The 24659-nt window shown below is 49.4% G+C and overlaps 1 protein-coding gene across 1 annotated transcript in view; it reads right to left on the bottom strand.

Annotated features, from left to right (window-relative positions):
* The window catches only part of URI1 (URI1 prefoldin like chaperone), a 226586-nt gene that overhangs the window by 80029 nt on the left and 121898 nt on the right, over window positions 1-24659 (bottom strand). Inside the window, exons 5-9 of the mRNA XM_063946044.1 lie at window positions 9988-10079; window positions 9824-9884; window positions 5373-5550; window positions 4220-4466; window positions 3868-4010 (exon numbers count right to left, since the gene is read on the bottom strand). Coding sequence (XP_063802114.1) covers window positions 3868-4010; window positions 4220-4466; window positions 5373-5550; window positions 9824-9884; window positions 9988-10079 — 721 coding nt within the window. The remainder of the gene's footprint in view (window positions 1-3867; window positions 4011-4219; window positions 4467-5372; window positions 5551-9823; window positions 9885-9987; window positions 10080-24659) is intronic.

Below are 24659 nucleotides of genomic sequence, written 5' to 3'. Positions count from 1 at the left end.
ACACAGTACATGTTTTGCAGGTAACCCAGCAGGTGCACAGGTGTAGTAATTACTTACTGACACATTTTAAAAGGTCCAAAGGTGGAGCTAATTATTTCACTTGCGATTCTGTGAGGAGACCTGGAAAACATGCACTGTGTGGGGTCCTGAGGACCGAGTTTGAGAACCTGTGCTGTAACAGATCACAGCACTCACAGGACTAGACTATCCTGTAACAGATCACAGCACTCACTGGGCTAGACTATCATGTAACAGATCACAGCACTCACAGGACTAGACTATCCTGTAACAGATCACAGCACTCACAGGGCTAGACTATCCTGTAACACAGTGGTTCTCAAACTCGGTCCTCAGGACCCCACACAGTACATGTTTTGCAGGTAACCCAGCAGGTGCACAGGTGTAGTAATTACTTACTGACACATTTTAAAAGGTCCAAAGGTGGAGCTAATTATTTCACTTGCGATTCTGTGAGGAGACCTGGAAAACATGCACTGTGTGGGGTCCTGAGGACCGAGTTTGAGAACCTGTGCTGTAACAGATCACAGCACTCACAGGACTAGACTATCCTGTAACAGATCACAGCACTCACAGGGCTAGACTACATAGCCAATCACAGCACTCACAGGGCTAGACTACATAGCCAATCAGAGCACTCACAGGGCTGGACTATCCTGTAACAGATCACAGCACTCACAGGACTAGACTATCCTGTAACAGATCACAACACTCACAGGGCTAGACTACATAGCCAATCACAGCACTCACAGGGCTAGACTACATAGCTAATCACAGCACTCACAGAGCTAGACTATCCTGTAACAGATCACAGCACTCACAGGGCTAGACTATCCTGTAACAGATCACAGCACTCACAGGGCTAGACTATCCTGTAACAGATCACAGCACTCACAGGACTAGACTATCCTGTAACAGATCACAGCACTCACTGGGCTAGACTATCCTGTAACAGATCACAGCACTCACAGGACTAGACAATCCTGTAGCAAATCACAGCACTCACAGGACTAGACTATCCTGTAGCAAATCACAGCACTCACAGGGCTAGACTATCCTGTAACAGATCACAGCACTCACAGGGCTAGACTATCCTGTAACAGATCACAGCACTCACAGGGCTAGACTATCCTGTAACAGATCACAGCACTCACAGGGCTAGACTATCCTGTAACAGATCACAGCACTCATAGGGCTAGACTATCCTGTAACAGATCACAGCACTCACAGGGCTAGACTATCCTGTAACAGATCACAGCACTAATAGGGCTAGACTATCCTGTAACAGATCACAGCACTCACAGGGCTAGACTATCCTGTAACAGATCACATCACTCTCTGGGCTAGACTATCCTGTAACAGATCACAGCACTCACAGGGCTAGACTATCCTGTAACAGATCACAGCACTCATAGGGCTAGACTATCCTGTAACAGATCACAGCACTCATAGGGCTAGACTATCCTGTAACAGATCACAGCACTCACAGGGCTAGACTATCCTGTAACAGATCACAGCACTCACAGGACTAGACTATCCTGTAACAGATCACAGCACTCACAGGACTAGACTATCCTATAACAGATCACAGCACTCACAGGGCTAGACTATCCTGTAACAGATCACAGCACTCACAGGGCTAGACTATCCTGTAACAGATCACATCACTCTCTGGGCTAGACTATCCTGTAACAGATCACAGCACTCACTGGGCTAGACTACATAGCCAATCACAGCACTCACAGGGCTAGACTATCCTGTAACAGATCACAGCACTCACAGGACTAGACTATCCTGTAACAGATCACAACACTCACAGGGCTAGACTATCCTGTAACAGATCACAGCACTCACAGGGCTAGACTACATAGCCAATCACAGCACTCACAGGGCTAGACTATCCTGTAACAGATCACAGCACTCACAGGACTAGACTATCCTGTAACAGATCACAGCACTCACAGGGCTAGACTATCCTGTAACAGATCACAGCACTCACAGGGCTAGACTATCCTGTAACAGATCACAGCACTCACAGGGCTAGACTATCCTGTAGCAAATCACAGCACTCACAGGGCTAGACTATCCTGTAACAGATCACAGCACTCATAGGGCTAGACTATCCTGTAACAGATCACAGCACTCACAGGGCTAGACTATCCTGTAACAGATCACAGCACTCATAGGGCTAGACTATCCTGTAACAGATCACAGCACTCACAGGGCTAGACTATCCTGTAACAGATCACAGCACTTTCTGGGCTAGACTATCCTGTAACAGATCACAGCACTCACTGGGCTAGGCTATCCTGTAGCAAATCACAGCACTCACAGGACTAGACTATCCTGTAACAGATCACAACACTCACAGGGCTAGACTACATAGCCAATCACAGCACTCACAGGGCTAGACTACATAGCCAATCACAGCACTCACAGAGCTAGACTATCCTGTAACAGATCACAGCACTCACAGGGCTAGACTACATAGCCAATCACAGCACTCACAGAGCTAGACTACATAGCCAATCACAGCACTCACAGGGCTAGACTATCCTGTAACAGATCACAGCACTCACAGGGCTAGACTATCCTGTAGCAAATCACAGCACTCACTGGGCTAGACTATCCTGTAACAGATCACAGCACTAGACTATCCTGTAACAGATCACAGCACTCACAGGGCTAGACTATCCTGTAACAGATCACAGCACTCACAGGACTAGACTATCCTGTAACAGATCACAACACTCACAGGGCTAGACTACATAGCCAATCACAGCACTCACAGGGCTAGACTACATAGCCAATCACAGCACTCACAGGGCTGGACTATCCTGTAACAGATCACAACACTCACAGGACTAGACTATCCTGTAACAGATCACAACACTCATAGGACTAGACTATCCTGTAACAGATCACAGCACTCACAGGGCTAGACTACATAGCCAATCACAGCACTCAAAGGGCTGGACTATCCTGTAACAGATCACAACACTCACAGGGCTAGACTATCCTGTAACAGATCACAGCACTCACAGGGCTAGACTATCCTGTAACAGATCACAGCACTCACAGGACTAGACTATCCTGTAACAGATCACAGCACTCACAGGGGTACACTATCCTGTAACAGATCACAGCACTCACAGGACTAGACTATCCTGTAACAGATCACAGCACTCACAGGGCTAGACTATCCTGTAACAGATCACAGCACTCATAGGGCTAGACTATCCTGTAACAGATCACAACACTCACAGGGCTAGACTATCGTGTAACAGATCACAGCACTCACATGACTAGACTATCCTGTAACAGATCACAGCACTCACAGGACTAGACTATCCTGTAACAGATCACAGCACTCATAGGGCTAGACTACATAGCCAATCACAGCACTCACAGGGCTAGACTACATAGCCAATCACAGCACTCACAGGGCTAGACTACATAGCCAATCACAGCACTCACAGGGCTAGACTACATAGCCAATCACAGCACTCACAGGGCAAAACTGTCCTGTAGCCCAGGGATGGGGAACCTTCGGCCCTCCAGCTGCTGTTGAACTACACATCCCAGCATGCCTTGCAACAGTTTTAGCATGGCCAAATAGCAAAACTGTAGCAAGGCATGCTGGTATGTGTAGTTCAACAACAGCTGGAGGACCGAAGGTTTCCCATCCCTGCTGTAGCCAATCACAGCACTCACTCATTATTGTTAGACTATCCAGTTGCCCATCAGAGAATACACAGGGCTAAAGCAACCTATGACCAGAGCATCAGTATATACACACAGGCCTAGATCTTGACTACAGGAAGACAATACACAAGCCATTGATGCTACCTGTAGATATCGGCCGGGGTCCTGATGACTGGCAGTTCTGGGAGGCTGTGCCCATTTCCATTGCTGTTTTTTCTTTTCCTTTTTGCTTCTTCTTTCTTTTCGCTATATTTTAAAGTTGTGTTTTTTCCAGTGTTTATTCTCACCTGAGCGAACAAAAGATAAAAAACAAACCAAGACTTAAATACAAAACAATGGTTTTTGAAAGAGAAGCCACACGTATTAAAAGGAGAAATAAGTGGAAGATGGAAAGAGAGGAGGACGTTGTCACATCTAACAGGAAGCGAGTCCTTGTCTATTTCATTTGCACCACTCAGCTAGGAGACAATGGTTACAGATATTTGGCACCACGCACCCTTTTTGGTTCAACTGTATGGAGAAAATGTATGGTGGCCACAGAGCTTTTACTGCTTTCCGAGTCCTCTTCCTCATCACTATATTGAGGCATGGAGCCATTGACACGAGTGGTGTCCAGTGTCGGCACTGATTTTATAGGGCTGCCCTGAGCAGGGTCATCTTGTTCCACGTTTAGATGGGTATTCCCATTCTCTTTGTTTTCCTCAGAACAGGAACCGTTGCCGAGCGGATGAGTTTCGGCCACTCTGTAGGAATAAGAGAGAAATATTGCTGCAGCGCATAAAAAAAAAAAGACACAACCAAGCCGACTATGGGTGTGGTATATAAGATCTACACTGTCTAGATAGATTAGGTTGACCCAACATGGCCGACATGCATTAGGTCAACAGGGTCAAAAGGTTGACTGGTAAAAGGTAGACTGTGCGTAAGGTCGACACGTTCAAAATGTAGACATGAGAATGGTTGACACCTGTAAAGTTTTTTGGGTGCAAATTTGTATGCTTAACCATATCTAATCACATTCGGTGGAAATCCGTACCCTCACGGGCATGCTTCGCTCGCCAAGCTTCGGGTAAGGTGGCTCGCTGCACCCGCCACAGGTTACCCGATCCGAGTTCACGTGGATAAAGCAAATCAAGCAAACAACTAAAAACTCATTGACCATTGTCATGTCAACCCTTTGACCCTTGTGTCTGTCGACCTTAAGCGCTGTCTACCTTTTGGCCAAGACGACCTAATGCATGTCAAACATATGGGGTCAACAAATTGACTGTTGACCTATACATTGGATTCTGCAGACTATTTAATCCAACATGCCGGTCACTATCACGCAGGAGGTACCACAATTACTAAATGTAAGTCAGTGGTGGACAAAATTGGGCAGCCATGATCAGAAACTGTTGACCTTTGATACAGCAATCGGACAGATCCTATGGAAGCTCCTGCTCAACTTACATTTTAGCTATGAATGTTCTGTTAAGGAGTTTGTCGCCTGGACAAGCCTTTCTGCAGGCTGAGCCATGACATCCCCACCTCTTCGCAAGTTGATGGACTCTGTTCTCATGACTTCTTCAGCCCACTAAACAGCTGCCTTCAATATCTGTAGCTCATGGGTCCAACTCAAATTTTCGCCCGCCCCTTAGGAAACTTACTCCGTAAGCTCTCCTCGCAACTCTTCCTGCTTCTCCAGCTCTTCCAGCCTGGCCCAAAGCTCTGCATCATCTACGAATCCCTTTTCAGACCCTTCACTTCCTCCTTCCCGAAAATCCACTTGAGAGCTCTGTGCGGCCTTTGGTTTGGAGTGAGGACGGTGAGCGGTGCGTTGCTTACCTGCACAAAAGCAAATCACTATTATCCCTGGTGTGGCCAGGAGACTAATGCATATAAAGAGCTGGTCAGCAAGGACCCAACTCAGAGATACCGAGACGCAGAAGACGACCTAGGCAGCTGCACAGGATGAAGCTCGCTGACGGGTGACGGAACGGTGCTCAGCACGCGTCTGGAAGACAGAGCTTCCACTTAATTTTTGTTTTTGCACGCAGCAGCTGCACAGTGTGCATGGTAAAAATATCTCTGCCTCTGTAAGATCACATAAAACTAAACGACGCAGACAATTAACCCCGCTGCATTCAAAGTTGGCAAGATGTCAGAACTCTTAGCTGCATGCAACATGAAAAATCCTACATTTGCATTAAACTGTACATACAGCAACATACATGTATATTATATATTCGCCATCCTTTATAGAGCTACTGCGTTATAGCAGAGATGCAAACTTTCCCCACCAGCGGCTACTATAGTTATTCCGCCTCCTTGAGGCTCATTCAGGAGTGGTTGAATTGCGGCTATTGTACACGCAACGGTCAATGTTCTATCACTGCGCATGCATCTGATCCGAAGCGCGCATGAGCAGCGACTGAATTGCGATTACACCAAGGAATTATTCGCAGGGTTAGTGACAGTGTTTGGTGGCGGTAATGGGGCGTGGTCGGGTAAACGCAGGCCGTTCAGATGGCGTTTTCTGGGCGTGTATAAATTAGCAGTTGCGATCTCACTTACGGGAAAGTGGCTCAGCCTGCGCGTCTACAGAGGCACTCAGACTCTGCGTCATGACCCGATGTGCGACGATGGTACCGATGTATCAGCAATTAAACGCCATCGATGATGCAACAGCAGCCGGCGTCCCTATGCTCAGGTTAGCTTCTGCCCATATTAGCGTATACTCGCAATTGCGTACGGCAAAAGATAGCAACCGCAAGTACAACCGCATCTGAATGAGCCTCCTTATGTCTCACATCTTTCCAACACTAGGGATGACCATTGATGGTTTCGCCCCCATGGTAAATAGTTTTACCACCAATAGGGGCAGTTCCATAGTTTTTACACATTGCGCACGTTCGGGGCCACAGCCATCGTCCCTTTGTGTAGACCTGAACCATGAATGGGTCAACCTTTCCCGACCCCCTTCCAAAGGAAGGAAAAACCATCGATGACCATCTCTAGCCCATACCTCCCAGGTGTCGATGGCTCTGCCCAAATTAACTTATTTCATGGCATTGTGTCACAATCCCCACTCATCGTGCAGCACTACACAGTATGTCAGCACTGCACAGTATGTCAGCACTGCACAGCATGTCAGCTGCTGTATGGGTCCAGGGGAGAGGCGGGGGGGATAGGAGACGCTGTATGGGTCCAGGGGAGGGAGGGGGGGATAGGAACTGCTGTATGGGTCCAGGGGAGGGAGGGGGGAATAGGAGCTGCTGTATGGGTCCAGGGGAGAGGCGGGGGGGGGGGGGTAGGGAATAGGAGCTTCTGTACGGGTCCAGGGGACGGGGAGTAGGAGCTGCTGTATGGGTCTAGGGTAGAGGGGAGGATAGGAGACGCTGTATGGGTCCAGGGGAGGGGTGGGGGGGGGGGGGGTAGGAGCTGCTGTATGGGACCAGGGGAGAGGCGGGGGGGGGGGAATAGGAGCTGTTGTGTTGGTCCAAGGGAGAGGTGGGGGGGGGGGGGATACGAGCTGCTGTATGGGTCCAGGGGAGAGGGGGGGATAGGAGACGCTGTATGGGTCCAAGGGAGAGGGGGGGGGGGATAGGAGACGCTGTATGGGTCCAGGGGAGGTGGGGGGGTGTGGTGGGAGCTGCTGTATGGGTCCAGGGGGGAAATAGGAGCTGCTGTATGGGTCCAAGGGAGAGGCGGGGGGGATAGGAGACGCTGTATGGGTCCAGGGGAGGGAGGGGGGGATAGGAGCTGCTGTATGGGTCCAGGGGAGGGGGGGGATAGGAACTGCTGTATGGGTCCAGGGGAGGGAGGGGGGAATAGGAGCTGCTGTATGGGTCCAGGGGAGAGGCGATGGGGTAGGGAATAGGAGCCTCTGTATGGGTTCAGGGGAGGTGGAGTAGGAGCTGCTGTATGGGTCTAGGGTAGAGGGGGGGATTGGAGCTGCTGTATGGGTCCAGCAGAGGGGGAATAAGAGCTGATGCATGGGTCAAGGGGGGGTAGGAGCTGCTGTACGGGGGGGGGGGGGGGGGGGTTGGAATAGGAGCTGCTGCATGGGCCCAGGGGAGGGGGGTGTTGTGGGGGGAGATAGAAGCTGCTGTATGGGTCCCGGGGAGAATATTCACTAGAAGTATAAAGTGGCCCCCCAGCTGAAATAATTGCGACCCCCCCCCCCCTCCCCCGCTATAGACCTTTGCTATGCAGCTGAGTAAGAGTGACGCCAATTGCGGCCGAGAGAGGGGGGGGATAGGAGCTGCTGTATGGGTCCAGGGAAGAGGCGGGGGCGGAATAGGAGCTGCTGTATGGGTCCAGGGGAGAGGCGGGGGGGAGATAGGAGCTGCTGTATGGGTCCAGGGGAGAGGCGGGGGGGATAAGAGCTGCTGTAGTGGACCTTTAAATAAGGTTGCGTTACAATTGCAACAAAAAAAGGGGTCACAGACGTTACAGAGGGCCCTGGTATAGATGACCTATAAATATACTGGAGGGGGGGCACAATAGCCTAACATGGAGGACTACTATCACAGACCCCTGTAACAGTGCCAATGAGATGAGAAGACTTTCAGGGGTTGGGGGGAGGGGGGAAGGAGGCGAGAGGGGAGGGGGGGGGGGATTGCGAAACCTCTTTTTCCGGCACCGCTCTTCTATTTATTTTTTTGTGCCATGATTATGCAACTCGTTTATTTCTACTGCCATCTAAAATCTTTACTCTCATTACAAGTATCCTGCTCTGGTAATAGAAGATGCAACACAGAATCTTCCTTCAGCTCCGCTGTGAATTTTAATCCCTCTTAAAACAATCGGCCTTGATGGCACGGAGCAAAAGATCAATGCGGTAAACAGCGCCGGCTGACATCAAAGCAGGCGGCATCGCAGGGAGGACGAGCATCAGAGACACATGTAGGAGATGTATTCTATTTACATGTTCTGCGCACGGCCGTGTACTTACCCGCGCTCCCTAATTTCCAGGGACAGCGCCTGGTGTTACACATTTGTCCCTATTTTTAAATATTGATCATCTGCACAATGCAATTCCTCTGCCTGTCTCCGAGATGTGCCTCTTATTATCTATCCTCAGACGCTGCTCTCTGCAAGTTGAGATTTATTGATCCGTACAGATTTAATAAACATTTTATTTTTTTATCTGTAATAGAACCTACAGGGTTTTTACTAATATAACTGCAAAAAAATAAAAAGTGCGTTATAATCAAATTCAAAGACATGATGGAATTTGTAGTGCGGCAGCTGAATCTGACTGAAGAAGACACTGGTGTGTGCAGGTCTGTTGCAGCAGCAATTAGATTGCAAGCTACGCTAGAGCAGGGGCCGGCGAGAATGGCTGTGCAGCTCTGCAGAGTGTGGGACTGACGCGTCATTGGATGGAAGACGGACGTATGTGCTCCCGCAATGCGCGCAAGGAATACGTGTATATTGGTCGGTAGAATGGTATGGCGCATTCGCCTCAATCTGTACGCCTGGGTTGCTTACGGTACACATACATCCACAGCTGTGCCGACATTCAGCATGAGAACGTATCATGACAGCCCGGTTCTGCGTGCGCTAAGCTTTGTATGAGCCCCTTTGCTGTCACTATGGTGGTCATTCCGAGTTGATCGCTAGCTGCATTTGTTTGCAGCGCAGCGATCAGGCTAAAAAACGGCAGTTCTGCGTGATTGACATGAAGTGGGTGTTTCTGGGTGGCAACTGACTGTTTTCAGGGAGTGTTCGGAAAAACGCAGGCGTGTCTGGGCGGGTGTGTGACGTTAAATCCGGAACTGAATAGTCTGAAATGATCGCAAGCGCTGAGTAGGTTTTGAGCTACTCTGAAACTACACAATACATTTTTGCAGGCGCTCGACGATAAAAACGTTCACACTTCTGCTAAGCTAAAAAACACTCCCAGTGGGCGGCGGCATAGCGTTTGCACGGCTGCTAAAAACTGCTAGCGAGCGATCAACTCGGAATGACCACCTATATACAGTAAAGGATGATGATAAGGACACAGGATGGCGGACAGCCCATTTAAATCGATAAAGGAGTGTAAGAAAGCTATGTAACCCTCAGCATAATGTAGCAGATCAGACCACAAGCTACGAGCCGGCTGTAATACCTTTTGTAGACACTGTCGCCTCGTTGGCTTTTTCCCGGATGTCAAAGAACTCGCTGGATTCCTGCGGTAGGAGAAACAGAGGTTGGTTATCTGTAAGTACTGAGGCACCTCATGTAGATCGTCCTGGGCATTCCTTCCCCCACCTCTGCCCTGTACCCACTTACACTGCTCATTGTCTGCAGATCCTTTGTAAACTCAACCCTGGACTCAAAGTTCTTTATGACATCTTGCAAATCCTTCAATGCTTTCCTGACATCTGGAAGAAGAGAGAGGCATTCATGTCACACCAGCAAATCTGCAGGCTGGGGTATATAAAGGGCACACGCTAAGCTTGGAACCTCTGTGGACTTTATATGTGGCAGGCAAACTGTGGCACTGCAGAAGCTGTGGAACTATACATCCCAGCATGCCCATTCTCAGTTTTAGTATGCCCTAACGACAAAACTGCGTCAGTGCATGCTGGGATGTGTAGTTCCACAGCAGCTGTAGTGCTGCAGGCTGCCTTCCCCTGTCTTTTCTTAGGTGTACAAAATAAGACACCAAAACACTATTTTGCAACTATAAGATGTGTCCTATATCTAACAGCTACACCAGAGGTTCCCAAACTGTGTGCCGTGGCTCCCTGGGGTGCCTCGGGACACTTGCTGGGGTGCCCTGGGTTGGTGGTCCAGGACCAATTCAAATTATTCATGGTCAATGTAATAGGCAAAACCAGTGCTGGTGGCTGCCAGTCATAAAATATGTGGCCAAACAGAAGCAAATCTTGTCCCTCACCACACAACTGACCCTAAGGATGACATATAAACGCGATCTACTTAATGTAATATTTCTTTCTACATTTCTCAATAAGACATTTTTGGCCTAGGGGTGCCGTGAAAAAAATTCTGAGATTCTACACACAATACCCCATAATGACAATGTGAAAAAAGGTTTTTTTTTTAGATTTTGCTAATTTATTAAAAATAAAGAACTAAGAAATCACATGTACGTAAGTATTCACAGCATTTGCCATGAAGCTCAAAATTGAGCTCAGGTGCACCCTGTTCCCACTGATCATCCTTGAGATGTTCCTACAGCTTAATTGGAGTCCACCTGTGGTAAATTCAGTTGATTGGACATGATTTGGAAAGGCACACACCTGTCTATATAAGGTCCCACACTTGACAGTGCATGTCTGAGCACAAACCAAACATGAAGTCAAAGAAATTGTCTGTAGACCTCCAGGACAGGATTGTCTCGAGGCACAGATCTGAGGAAAGGTACAGAAAAATATCTGCTGCTTTGAAGGTCCCAATGAGCACAGTGGCCTCCATCATCCGTAAATGGAAGAAGTTCGGAACCACCAGGACTCTTCCTAGAGCTGGCCGGCCATCTAAACTGAGCGATTGGGGGAGAAGGGCCCTAGTCAGGGAGGTGACCAAGAACCCGATGGTCACTCTGTCAGAGCTACAGCATTCCTCTGTGGAGAGAGGAGAACCTTCCAGAAGGACAAACATCTCTGCAGCAATCCACCAATCAGGCCTGTATGGTAGAGTGGCCAGCTGGATGCCACTCCTTAGTAAAAAGCACATGGCAGCCCGCATGGAGTTTGCCAAAATGCACCTGAAGGACTCTCAGACCATGAGAAACAAAATTCTCTGGTCTGATGAGACAAAGATTGAACTCTATGGCGTGAATGCAAGGCGTTATGTTTGGAGGAAACCAGGCACCGTTCATCACCAAGCCAGTACCATCCCTACAGTGAAGCATGGTGGTGGCAGCATCATGCTGTGGGGATGTTCTTCAGCGGCAGGAACTGGGAGACTAGTCAGGATAGAGGGAAAGATGAATGCAGCAATGTACAGAGACATCCTGGATGAAAACCTGCTCCAGATCGCTCTTGACCTCAGACTGGGGCGACGGTCCATCTTTCAGCAGGACAACAACCCTAAGCACACAGCCAAGATATCAAAGGAGTGGCTTTAGGACAACTCTGTGAATGTCCTTGAGTGGCCCAACCAGAGCCCAGACTTGAATCCGATTGAACATCTCTGGAGTGATCTGAAAATGTCTGTGCACCGACGCTTCCCATGCAACCTGATGGAGCTTGAGAGATGCTGCAAAGAGGAATGGGCGAAACTGCCCGAAGATAGGTGTGCCAAGCTTGTGGCATCATATTCAAAAAGACTTGAGGCTGTAATTGCTGCCAAAGCTACATCAACAAAGCATTGGGCAAAGGCTGTGAATACTTATGTACATGTGATTTCTTAGTTTTTTTTTTAAATTTGCAAAAATCTCAAAAAAACAAACAAAACTTTTTTCACATTGTCATTATGGGGTATTGTGTGTAGATTTTTGAGGGAAAAAAATAAAATTTATTCCATTTTGGAATGAGGCTGTAACATAACAGAATGTGGAAAAAGTGAAGCGCTGAGAATACTTTCTGGATGCACTGTATGTATAATAGGGGGCATTTATGAAACTTGGAGCGGAAAGAGTGGTGTGCCAGATACCAACCAGATGCATTCATACTTATCATACAGTTTATAAAATGAAAGGAAACATGCAATTGGCCGTCACATTTTAGGCTTGAAAAGAAAATCTGTAAGTGGATGTACAGTATTACTTACTAAAGACCTCATTACATGATACTCAGAGCTGCACGTCCAGTTCGCACATCGAGCGATTAACGTTCACTGTTCTAAAATAGCTGCGTACATGGGCGTGGTCAGGATGCAATATGAGGTTGCAAGCTCTGTGCAGGCAGACAGGCAACAGAGCATGGGGAAAAAGTGCCCCCTTCCTGCCGGAACACCTATGATGGGAGTGGTGGTATGTGTATATGAGGGGGGTGAGAGCACAATTGGGAATGCATATATTATAGTGTAGCTGCTGCCTACAATGTATATACTCCTATCAGCACTAGATGTGTTATCTATAAACCCATTAAAGGCCATATCCTGTGTGTGAGCCTGTGTATACCTTTGTACCGAAAGCCACCTTCTGTGCAAACCATTCACAATGTGCTATGTTTTCCTCTAATATGGTAATGTGTCCGGGGGGCCAATCTCCTGGCTGTGCTATAAAACCAGACACCCTTTATAGGCGATTAACTCCTCCTGGTACCATGCCGGAAAAAAAGAAAATGTAGGTGCACTCTAAGCACTAAGTACACTGGATATCAGAACAATTATAATAAACAGAGCGAAACTGAGGTTCTTAGCACAATTTTTGGCCACAAATGTGGGCCCACCTACAACAGTCAGGTGACCTCATCAGCTGGGTCCCTAATAATGACATATTAATGTATCCAGGTCTTACCTATCATAGTGGCCATTATACTATGTAGAGAGCCACGGGGTTCCGCAGACTCTGATGTACACCTAAGATCTGATGCTAAGTGAATATTAAACCCTTTCCGCCGCTCTTGTGTGATCACTTTATCACGTGTTATTGTCACTGATATTCCTGCAACTTAAGTGCCACTGGGAACAATCTCTTACTCGGCATAACACACACCAGCTCCCAGGGATGATAGACATGGCTTGCCTGGGAGAGGAGTCTTTAGCAGCTTTTAGACCACTGTCCTCATTTCAAACAATGAAATGCAATATCTGGATCACTATAAAGCAATACTTTATAGTGATATAATGGCAAAACAAACACAACTCAGAAAGTGCGCACAAGCCAGATTATCAGACACCCTTACTAGATGGAGTTTAGAGTTTGGTTCGGACGGACGGTAAAATGCAGCCGGCTCCCCAGGCAGATGATAATGTCGCACGTTACAAATCTATTACACTTGTGTATTTGCAGACTGTGTGTAAACACCAGACTTTCCCCGCTCTCCAGCACGCGGTAATCTTTTTATGGAACTGAAAACCGCATTTGCTCAGCGATGTCGGCGCCTGACTTTCATGCTGCAGCTTGGAAATGATATTTTCTGTGTATAACGGGTGTTTAGAGTTTGCACTCTGCAATGTGCTGTGTTTGGGATTTACTGTTAAATTGGAGTTCGGTAAACCTGGGTGGGGGGGGGGGGGGGGGGGGCAGATCACACTATCCGTAGAACCCTTTCCCCTATTAGGAGCAGGAATAAGTACTAATGTCCAGTCTGTGGGAAGAGTCGGCAGCTGTGGAAAGTTATATGAAAGACGCAGAAGGCATCTTATGCAAAAAGCTGCCCAGTGGCGATTCTGAAGACGCAGCATCAGATCATATGCTGACCATCGGATACTTTAAGAAACTCCCGGAGCCAGTACACCTGGGACAGGAGATGCAGCCACTGGCATCAGCATGCCCAGGAAATGGGGCCAATGTGCTTTTATGGATCGCTGCCCGCAAACCCCAGCAGCATGTCCATCATACAGCATTTGGGGTAGAGCAAGCCTTACCATGTGAACGTCAACATTATAGGTTTTGGGTTAGACTGCAGTTAGGGTTAGGCTGCTAGGCTGTAGATAGGGCTAAACTATGGATAAGGCTAGGCTGTGGTTAGGGCTAGACTATGGATATGACTAGGCTGTGGTTAGTGATAGGCTGCAGTTAGGGCTAGGCTGCTGTTAGGGCTAGGCTATGGATAAGGCTAGGCTGCGGTTAGGGCTAGGCTGCAGTTAGGGCTAGGTTGCTAGACTGCAGTTAGGGCTAGGCTGCTAGGCTGTGGTTAGGGCTAGGCTGCTAGACTGCAGTTAGGGCTAGGCTGCTAGGCTGTGGTTAGGGCTAGGCTGCGGTTAGGGCTAGGTTGCTAGGCTGCAGTTAGAGCTAGGTGGTTAGGCTGCGGTTAGGGCTAGACTACTGGGCTGCGGTTAGGGCTAGGCTGCTAGGCTGTGGTTAGGGCTAGGCTGCAGTTAGGGCTAGGCTGCTATGCTGCAGTTAGGGCTAGACTACTAGGCTGCAGTTAGGGCTAGGCTATGGATAAGGCTAGGCTGCGGTTAGGGCTAGGTTGCTAGGCTGCAGTTAGGGCTAGGCTGCTGTTAGAGCTAGGCGGTTAGGCTGCGGTTAGGGCTAGACTACTAGGCTGCGGTTAGGGCAAGGCTGCGGTTAGGGCTAGGCTACTAGGCTGTGGTTAGGGTCAGGCTATGGATAAGGCTAGGCTGCGGTAAGGGCTAGGTTGCTAGGCTGCGTTTAGGGCCAGGCTACGGGATTAGGGCTAGGCTGCGGTTAGGACTAGGCTGCTAGGCTACGGTTAGGGCTAGGCTGCTAGGCTGTGGTTAGTGATAGGCTGCGGTTAGAGCTAAGTTGCTAGGCTGTGGTTAGGGCTAGGCTGTGGTTAGGGCGAGGTTGCTAGGCTGTGGCTAGGGATAGACTGCGGTTAGGGCTAGGTTGCTAGACTGCAGTTAGGGCTAGGCTGCAAGGCTGTGGTTAGGGCTAGGCTGCTAGGCTGCAGTTAGGGCTAGACTACTAGGCTGCGGTTAGGGCTAGGTTGCTAGGCTGCAGTTAGGGCTAGGCTGCTGTTAGAGCTAGGTGGTTAGGCTGCGGTTAGGGCTAGACTACTGGGCTGCGGTTAGGGCTAGGCTGCTAGGCTGTGGTTAGGGCTAGGCTGCAGTTAGGGTTAGACTACTAGGCTGCAGTTAGGGCTAGGCTATGGATAAGGCTAGGCTGCGGTTAGGGCTAGGTTGCTAGGCTGCAGTTAGGGCTAGGCTGAGAGCTAGGCGGTTAGGCTGCGGTTAGGGCTAGACTACTAGGCTGCGGTTAGGGCAAGGCTGCGGTTAGGGCTAGGCTACTAGGCTGTGGTTAGGGTCAGGCTATGGATAAGGCTAGGCTGCGTTTAGGGCCAGGCTACGGGATTAGGGCTAGGCTGCTGTTAGGGCTAGGCTGCGGTTAGGACTAGGCTGCTAGGCTACGGTTAGAGCTAGGCTGCTAGGCTGTGGTTAGTGATAGGCTGCGGTTAGAGCTAAGTTGCTAGGCTGTGGTTAGGGCTAGGCTGTGGTTAGGGCGAGGTTGCTAGGCTGTGGCTAGGGATAGGCTGCGGTTAGGGCTAAGTTGCTCGGCTGTGGTTAGGGCTAGACTGCGGTTATGGCTAGACTGCTAGGCTGCGGTTAGGGCTAGGCTGCAGTTATGGCTAGGCTGCGGTTAGGGCTAGGCTGCGGTTAGGACTAGATTGCTAGGCTGCGGTTAGGGCTAGACTGCTAGGCTGCGGTTAGGGCTAGACTGCTAGGCTGCGGTTAGGGCTAGACTGCTAGGCTGCGGTTAGGGCTAGGCTGCGGTTAGGGCTAGACTACTAGGCTCTGGTTAGGGCTAGACTGCTAGGCTGCGGTTAGGGCTAGACTGCTAGGCTGCGGTTAGGGCTAGACTGCTGCCGGTCAGGGTTAGGGCTCTAACAGAATAAACCCGTTATGCTGACATGCGGAATGTCAGCATTTTGTACATTGTGCCACTTATGGAGTACAGCCAATGCCCCCTTTGTAATGCGCCCTATGTCCGATACTGCTGGCAGCCACATTACAGGTGCCAATGTCCCCTCTTCTATTCCGGTGTTAGAACAGGGAACACAATCCACATTAGTGCAGCACAATATAGTAAAAGCACATAAATAGTAATGTAATTAGCTTTTAATGCAGTTTCCAATACCTTCTGTTACTATACCGGGAATTCATCCTACCAATAATAGTAAGTACACTTGTGTTCTCCTTCCTTCCGGAGTTTTCTGTTCTTTAATATCTTTGGGAGAATAATTTATTTATTACCAGTTATTTATATAGCGCACACGTATACCACAGCGCTTTTACAGAGAATATTTGTCCATTCACGTCAGTCCCTGCGCCAGTTGAGCTTACAATCTGTTACCAATGCATGTGTATGTACAGCGACAATATAGCTGACATGTCACATGCATGTTGCACTCAGGGCGTAGAAATAAAAGCACGCCGTCCCCATTGGCACAATGTAGATATGATATGTGACTTATCATTGGTAGGACCTCTCTCAGCTGCATTTCCGCTTTGTGAATGTCATCTAGCCATCGCTACAAATACGGTTTCCTGATCACTATGGGGAGCGCGACCGCGTTACACAGGATCCGTCGGAGTGAGTGCTGGATGGATGGCAAACGCAGTTGCGCTATTCACACATTATAACACGCATACAAAGAGCACGGATGAGACCCGGCTGTACCAGGGACCTCCTGGCCGACCACACAGGCTTCCAGGAGCAATTACTGGCCGACTGGGACACACAGGAGGATAGCCTATGTATCAAACCTCGGGGAGAGATAAGTACCAACCAATCAGCTCCTAGCTGCCACATCACAGGCTGTGCGTGAAATATGACAGTTAGGAGCTGGTTGGTTGGTACGTTATCTCTCTCCAAGCTTTGATACACCTCCACCACAGTGACAGAGCGAATATGTGTTCCGGCGCAGCATTCATGGAAAGGCCTCATCATCGGCTGTGTTTTCCTTCCCGTCTGGTGCACTAATTCCTGACATTATTCCACCCTATTAAAACCACAGGCACACAGGGCGACCGGAACGTCATAGCTGACAAAGATACGACCAGTCCTTCCAACCCCCGCCCCCCCCTTATATCACTCTTCCTTCCCTTTACCTTTCTATCTATACTTATATATCTGTAATCTATCTGACACATAGAGTTTTATATAAAGAGAGCTATGTCGGGTTTTGGGGTCTTTTTCACATCGTTCCTACTTAATTAAAGCAGCAAGAAACCCCCCCCCCCAAAAAAAAAAAAAAAAAAAAAAAAACAACAAAAACCTAAAGCATTAATAATATCTGGCCGGAGGAGAAAAGAAAAAAATATCCAAAAATACACCCAAGTCTGCAATCATCTCCTCTCAATACAGCGACCGGCTGATTTCCTACGCTCATCCTGCGCTCAGACAGCTGTTGCTGCGGTAGAAGCGAACGGGTTACAATAAAAGAAAAGGGAGAGGTGATGGGGGGGGGGGGGGGAGAGAGAGAGAGAAAGAAAAAAAAAAAAAGAAGAAGGGAATGGCATTAACAAAATGAAAATTACGGTGTAAACAGTTCATAAAATCTCACAGCCCTGATGTCGCTGTAGATCATTAAATTTCTGCAACAATTAGACCTTTTCTCACGGCAGCAAATTGGGCCGGTTGCCATGGCAAATCCGAGCCCTTAAGTCATATATCTTTGATTGCAGAAAGGTCAGACTCAGACAGCCTAATAACTCAAGAAGCTGTTTGACAGATTTCATCGGTGCATGGTCACATAACAGCACAAAAACGGTGTCGGCAGTTGTTAAAAGCGGAGGGTCAGGGAAAAGGTTGAGGTTGTGGAATGTTTCTGCTTCGCCGAGCCCAGCTAGATAATGTGTCTAACCAGCTTTAGATCCAAAGAACATTATTTTAGGTAGGAGGTCAAATCAATAACTTTTTCTATTTTTTTTTTCTTCTTCTTCTCCTCCCCCCTCTAAGACGGCTGGAAAATATTAAAAAAATAATGTGGAGCGCGGCGAGAAGAGCAGTAAGCGCGCAATTTATTTATTTCTTTACAAAATCGGACTTGCTTATGGAGTTCTGGGAGGAGGGGGGCGCTGTGGTGTTATCGGTGGAAACCTTGAGCTTTAAAATTCATGGCAGGTGGGCAGAGGATCATGAAGGGACAATGATGTTAAATCACCGGTCGGGTAGATTTTAGGCATATTTTATCTTGCGGCACCGGTTGAGGGAAAAGGGTTACATGAATGGAATTTAGCGATCTAGGAGAGCAGTCGCACGAGTTGGCGGAGGGAAAACGGCGCAGATGCTATTAGTCAGTGCTTTTGCTAGCTTCTGTGGAACTACAAGTTCCAGCGAGCACTGACTACTTATATTCTAGTCATGTCTGCTTATACAGAGAATATAAATTTCCTGTTTCAATGAGAAAGACATTCCTGATATTCTGTGGCAGGGGAGCGGGGATGCAGGGTCTTCCCTTTTTTGTTGATGGGTAGAACTGAGCAGTTGCTCAGTGCACATTGCCATATAGCTACAACAGTACATATACCATGTCACAGACTTGAATAAACAATTAGCAGCACTGTATTCTTCATTGCTTTATTGCCACGGAGGCTGTATGACAGTGTTTGTACAGTATAGAGTGATACAAGCACAACAGAGGAGCTTACACTCTAATTTGGACTAATATGTACATCCCTATCCAGAAGGGGGGAGGGGGAGTACACAGAAGTGAATGGACAATGTGATTCACCCTGAACGCTGTGACCAGAGAACATTGAGTGGGCGTATCTTAGCGCAGCCGCTCTGTACAGTGCCCAAGTGACCCGACCCAAAAGGTGGGTACACACTAGGCGATGTGCTCTATGAGCGACGTCGCCTAGTGTTTCCCCTCCCAGGCCGGGTGAGCGGCGGCGGCAGTTTGTACACACTGAGCAATATGACGACCATATCGCTCAGTGACATCAGGCTGCGGCCGGGCCGCGCAGGCAGCTCTTGGACGACAGTCCAAATTGAGCTGCATGCACAGGGCGACAGCGAGGGTCGTTAACGACTCGCGAGGTCGCGCATCACTCGTCGCCGCCGGCATACACACTTGTCAAGACAGTAAACAACGTTGCTCAGGAAGGGTGAAAATAAGAGACGTCGTTTACGTTCTCGGCAAGTGTGCACGCACTTTAACACTTTGGAAGCATAAGAAGGACATACTGTACAACCTTCATGCAGATATCAATCCAGTTACTGCACTGTGTGGTGGTTATTACTGGAGTATATTTAATACATGGGGAAGAAGTAACACAGATGAGAACAGTACAGTTAGTCTAGAACTTTGTCATTTGACTCGTGAAACATACAGGGAACCACGGCCTGACCACTATAGAAAGTGCTTCCAAAGGCCTAGATTAGGGCTGACCATCAGAACGCGACGGTTTGTAACCATCAATGTTTTTCATTTGAAGTAAGTGTTTTTACCATTAGATGGCGGCTTTCCAATGTTTGCCACCATCGAATGGTAAACATTTGAAGGTGTACCGATGTTTGTTCCGGGTCCCGCCCCAATTCCCATCCTCACCCTGCCGTACTGCGGAGGATTTGCGCATGCACAAATCATATGATTTTTTTTCTCTTATTCTTTTGATGCGATGGTTAGTTATCATCGCATCGAAAGATTTGATGGCGGAACCCCAACCATCATATAACGGTGGGCTTCAGACGTCCACCCACAGCAAATGTGTCTATCAGTGGAGTAGACGATTATCAATTACCAGTGTCAGCGTTTAAGATGCCAAGTATGTACGAGAGCGGCCAATGGCGGCCATATAACACACATTCATGCTGTACGGCGGCACCCAATCCGTTCCTATGCAATTGTACTGTACAAACTGCAGCATACATCTGGCCTCATTGCAATATAAAGTCACACCCTGCTGTATTACACTGGATGGGTAATGCCAGCCTCCTGCCTCCGTGACATCACCGGCTCCTGCAGACTGTCAGTGATGTCACTGGCTACTAGCGAATCGCTCAGCCACACACTAGCGACACTTCTTATAACGTGTACGGATATTGTTAGGGGAGGCTTGCGCACCCCTGTACGTGGGATAAGTAGTAACACATGGCGGCAATATCTGGAGATCAGGGCTCCGCGCAGTAACTCGCATACAGCCACAGCGCCTGATTCTCTCCCAGGACGTACTGTCGATGCTGCAAGCAGTGGACTAATGTTTTAAGTCTGAGCATATGTCCCAGTCGCACAGAAGATGCGTCCGGATTGTCGACGCGCACAGACGCAGTACAGATTTGGACGCAGGGACTGCAAATTTTAACGGGCATTCCTGGTAGATAAGAGGGCGCTGGCTAAAACCGACGATGATACCCATATAACCCATCTCAGCGCCCCTTACCGGGCGTCCCCGTGTAACATAATCCTGCGCAACACAAACTTACACACAAATTTACAATAATATAAAAGCTGTGTGGTTGCAAATCTGCTTAGACGAGTTTAAAAGGCTAAAATCCCATTTATCACACTTTAGACAACGGCCACACTTTAAGACCATCCGCCTTGCATTTGTCTTTTTAAAGAAGCGTATCCCAACAGCCCAGTCTGCAACCTTATGACATTTATTATATATGCATCGTAATGAGACGTCTTCTTTTGCTACAAGCGTCTTAAAAAAAAAAAAATCAATAAAATTAGAGGCTTCGGCAATTTACATACTTTAACCCTACCATCCCCCATTGGGATCTTTCAAAAATATCAATACTCGTGCTGCGGAAGCCTTGGCCTGATCTAAAGTGGGAGGTTATTAAAAAATTGCAGCTGACAGCTGCTTAGCATGGCTGTGCTTAACCCGTAGCCTGCCGCGGCGCACGGCGCAGCCATGGACTGCTGGTAAAGGAGGGTGACCGGGAGGAGACGCAGAGCCTCTTACAAGCAGGGTGTGTTGTCAGATCCGTGGTGGCGGCTAATTAGCAGAACACAGAAAGCGGCTCAGGCTGCATTGTTATCTGTCCTCTGCGAGCCCGCACTACCCAGCGCGGAAAACCATTTACGAGTCATCTGTGATTCTTGAGATCAAACCACAAGTGTCTGGCACAGCTGGGAATTCTTACAAGCTTCCAGTGTGGATATTAGAGCGGGAAGGTTTAGCTTAACGTCTCAAAGAGCACTCAGCGAGGATTGCCAAGAACACCTTCAATTACCTCTTACGCCTGCCCCTAGCCACTGCTTCTGACACGCAGAGCGCTCGGGCAGCCAAAGAGTTAACAGCAAAACACTTAACAGGGGCATACTATACAACCTGTGTCACACTGCTAGCAATCAGTAGCTGCAGACAGCACGCCTCTATCTGTCTATCCCCACTCTCATCAGAGGTACCTGGAGCGTAAAGGTTCCTGAATGCAAGGATTTGTACCTATGGGAGATTGCAAGACATATGATGTCCCCACTCCTCCGCCTGACTTCAATATATGGTGATATGGGACCCAGAGGTGAGAGGGACCTGGTAAAGCTGGGTCACCCTCCTGAGGTGATCGCTCTGCAGGCTGCGGGGATGATATGGGACCCAGAGGTGAGAGGGACCTGGTAAAGCTGGGTCACCCTCCTGAGGTGATCGCTCTGCATGGGGTGATATGGGACCCAGAGGCGAGAGGGACCTGGTAAAGCTGGGTCACCCTCCTGAGGTGATCGCTCTGCGGGGGTGATATGGGACCCAGAGGCGAGAGGGACCTGGTAAAGCTGGGTCACCCTCCTGAGGTGATCGCTCTGCGGAGGTGATATGGGACCCAGAGGCGAGAGGGACCTGGTAAAGCTGGGTCACCCTCCTGAGGTGATCGCTCTGCAGGGGTGATATGGGACCCAGAGGTGAGAGGGACCTGGTAAAGCTGGGTCACCCTCCTGAGGTGATCGCTCTGCGGGGGTGATATGGGACCCAGAGGCGAGAGGGACCTGGTAAAGCTGGGTCACCCTCCTGAGGTGATCGCTCTGCAGGGGTGATATGGGACCCAGAGGTGAGAGGGACCTGGTAAAGCTGGGTCACCCTCCTGAGGTGATCGCTCTGCGGGGGTGATATGGGACCCAGAGGCGAGAGGGACCTGGTAAAGCTGGGTCACCCTCCTGAGGTGATCGCTCTGCGGGGGTGATATGGGACCCAGAGGCGAGAGGGACCTGGTAAAGCTGGGTCACCCTCCTGAGGTGATCGCTCTGCAGGGGTGATATGGGACCCAGAGGTGAGAGGGACCTGGTAAAGCTGGGTCACCCTCCTGAGGTGATCGCTCTGCATGGGGTGATATGGAACCCAGAGGCGAGAGGGACCTGGTAAAGCTGGGTCACCCTCCTGAGGTGATCGCTCTGCAGGGATGATATGGGACCCAGAGGTGAGAGAGACCTGGGAAAGCTGGGTCACCCTCCTGAGGTGATCGCTCTGCTGGCAGCGGGGATGATATGTGACCCAGAGGTGAGGGGGACCTGGGAAAGCTGGGTCACCCTCCTGAGGTGATCGCTCTGCAGGGATGATAGGAGACCCAGAGGTGAGGGGGACCTGGTAAAGCTGGGTCACCCTCCTGAGGTGATCGCTCTGCAGGGATGATATGGGACCCAGAGGTGAGGTGGACCTGGTAAAGCTGGGTCACCCTCCTGAGGTGATCGCTCTGCAGGGATGATATGGGACCCAGAGGTGAGAGGGACCTGGTAAAGCTGGAACAACCCCCAGAGGTGATCGCTCTGCGGGGGTGATATGGGACCCAGAGGTGAGAGGGACCTGGTAAAGCTGGGCCACCCCCCAGAGGTGCTCGCTCTGCTGGCAGCGGGGATGATATGTGACCCAGAGGTGAGGGGGACCTGGTAAAGCTGGGTCACCCTCCTGAGGTGATCGCTCTGCAGGGATGATATGGGACCCAGAGGTGAGAGGGACCTGGGAAAGCTGGGTCACCCTCCTGAGGTGATCGCTCTGCTGGCAGCGGTGATGATATGTGACCCAGAGGTGAGGGGGACCTGGGAAAGCTGGGTCACCCTCCTGAGGTGATCGCTCTGCAGGGATGATATGGGACCCAGAGGTGAGAGGGACCTGGTAAAGCTGGAACACCCCCCAGAGGTGATCGCTCTGCGGGGGTGATATGGGACCCAGAGGTGAGAGGGACCTGGTAAAGCTGGGTCACCCTCCTGAGGTGATCGCTCTGCAGGGGTGATATGGGACCCAGAGGTGAGAGGGACCTGGTAAAGCTGGGCCACCCCCCAGAGGTGCTTGCTCTGCTGGCAGCGGGGATGATATGTGACCCAGAGGTGAGGGGGACCTGGTAAAGCTGGGTCACCCTCCTGAGGTGATCGCTCTGCGGGGGTGATATGGGACCAAGAGGTGAGAGGGACCTGGTAAGGCTGGGTCACCCTTCTGAGGTGATCGCTCTGCAGGGATGATATGGGACCCAGAGGTGAGAGGGACCTGGTAAAGCTGGGCCACCCCCCCGAGGTGATCGCTCTGCGGGGGTGATATGGGACCAAGAGGTGAGAGGGACCTGGTAAAGCTGGGTCACCCTCCTGAGGTGATCGCTCTGCGGGGGTGATATGGGACCCAGAGGTGAGAGGGACCTGGTAAAGCTGGGCCACCTCCCCCAGAGATGATCGCTCTGCCCTCCTGTGTACATGCTGCATCCTACACGTGGTCAGAAGAGTGGCGCTCTTTACCAATCACGTGTGCAGGTATGCACTAAATGTGGCTCCACTGCACATGTCCCGGCTACTGAGAAGAACACAGAAGGGGCCGACGGAGCGGTGGACCAGAGCATTCAGCCATGTTTTTAGCCAATGCCCATGTGTACGAGGAACTGGTTGCATAAGTTTGCAAATATATGTTTACGCCATCTACTTACACGGCGCTTCTGCCAATAGGATGGTTCTAATTAATGAGTGCGGCGATACGGCAGAGCTCCCAAGATGCCCCGAATTAAGTTGATCAGCTCTTTATTTGCCATAACGTTAAATGCGATTGGAGGAGGAGCTATGGATGAGAGGTATAGACCGACACCCGGTACAATGTGCACTGCTCCTGAGTTCCTGACTTCATTTCCCTTCACAGTTTCCTGTTCCGAAGTTCATTATTTTATGCTACAAATAAAAAAAAACAAAAAAAACCCACCTTTCTAATCATTTAATATAGCTGAATTTCTATATACAGCAGGCAGTGCAGGAGCAGGGCACTGTATACTGGGTGGACGATATGGGGGTGAGAGGACTGGCCGCGTGCTCAGTTTGGGCAGATTGGAATGTAGACATGTGACAGTAGCCTGGGACTATTTCTGGAGACAAAAAGCTGAGTTGGGTAAAGTGAAAAGACTAATTTTTGCCGTTTGGGTACAAGATAAGTAACTAAAGGGGGGAGCGATCTCTACGATAAGCAGTAATCTCTGGATGGAATAAGACTGTCATGGAATAAGACTGTCATAT

The sequence above is a fragment of the Pseudophryne corroboree genome, chromosome 11 (genome assembly GCF_028390025.1).
Source record: "Pseudophryne corroboree isolate aPseCor3 chromosome 11, aPseCor3.hap2, whole genome shotgun sequence".
Lineage (NCBI taxonomy): Eukaryota > Metazoa > Chordata > Amphibia > Anura > Myobatrachidae > Pseudophryne > Pseudophryne corroboree.
The sequence above is the reverse complement of the archived record's forward strand: the minus strand, read 5'-3'. Positions and strand labels throughout refer to the sequence as shown.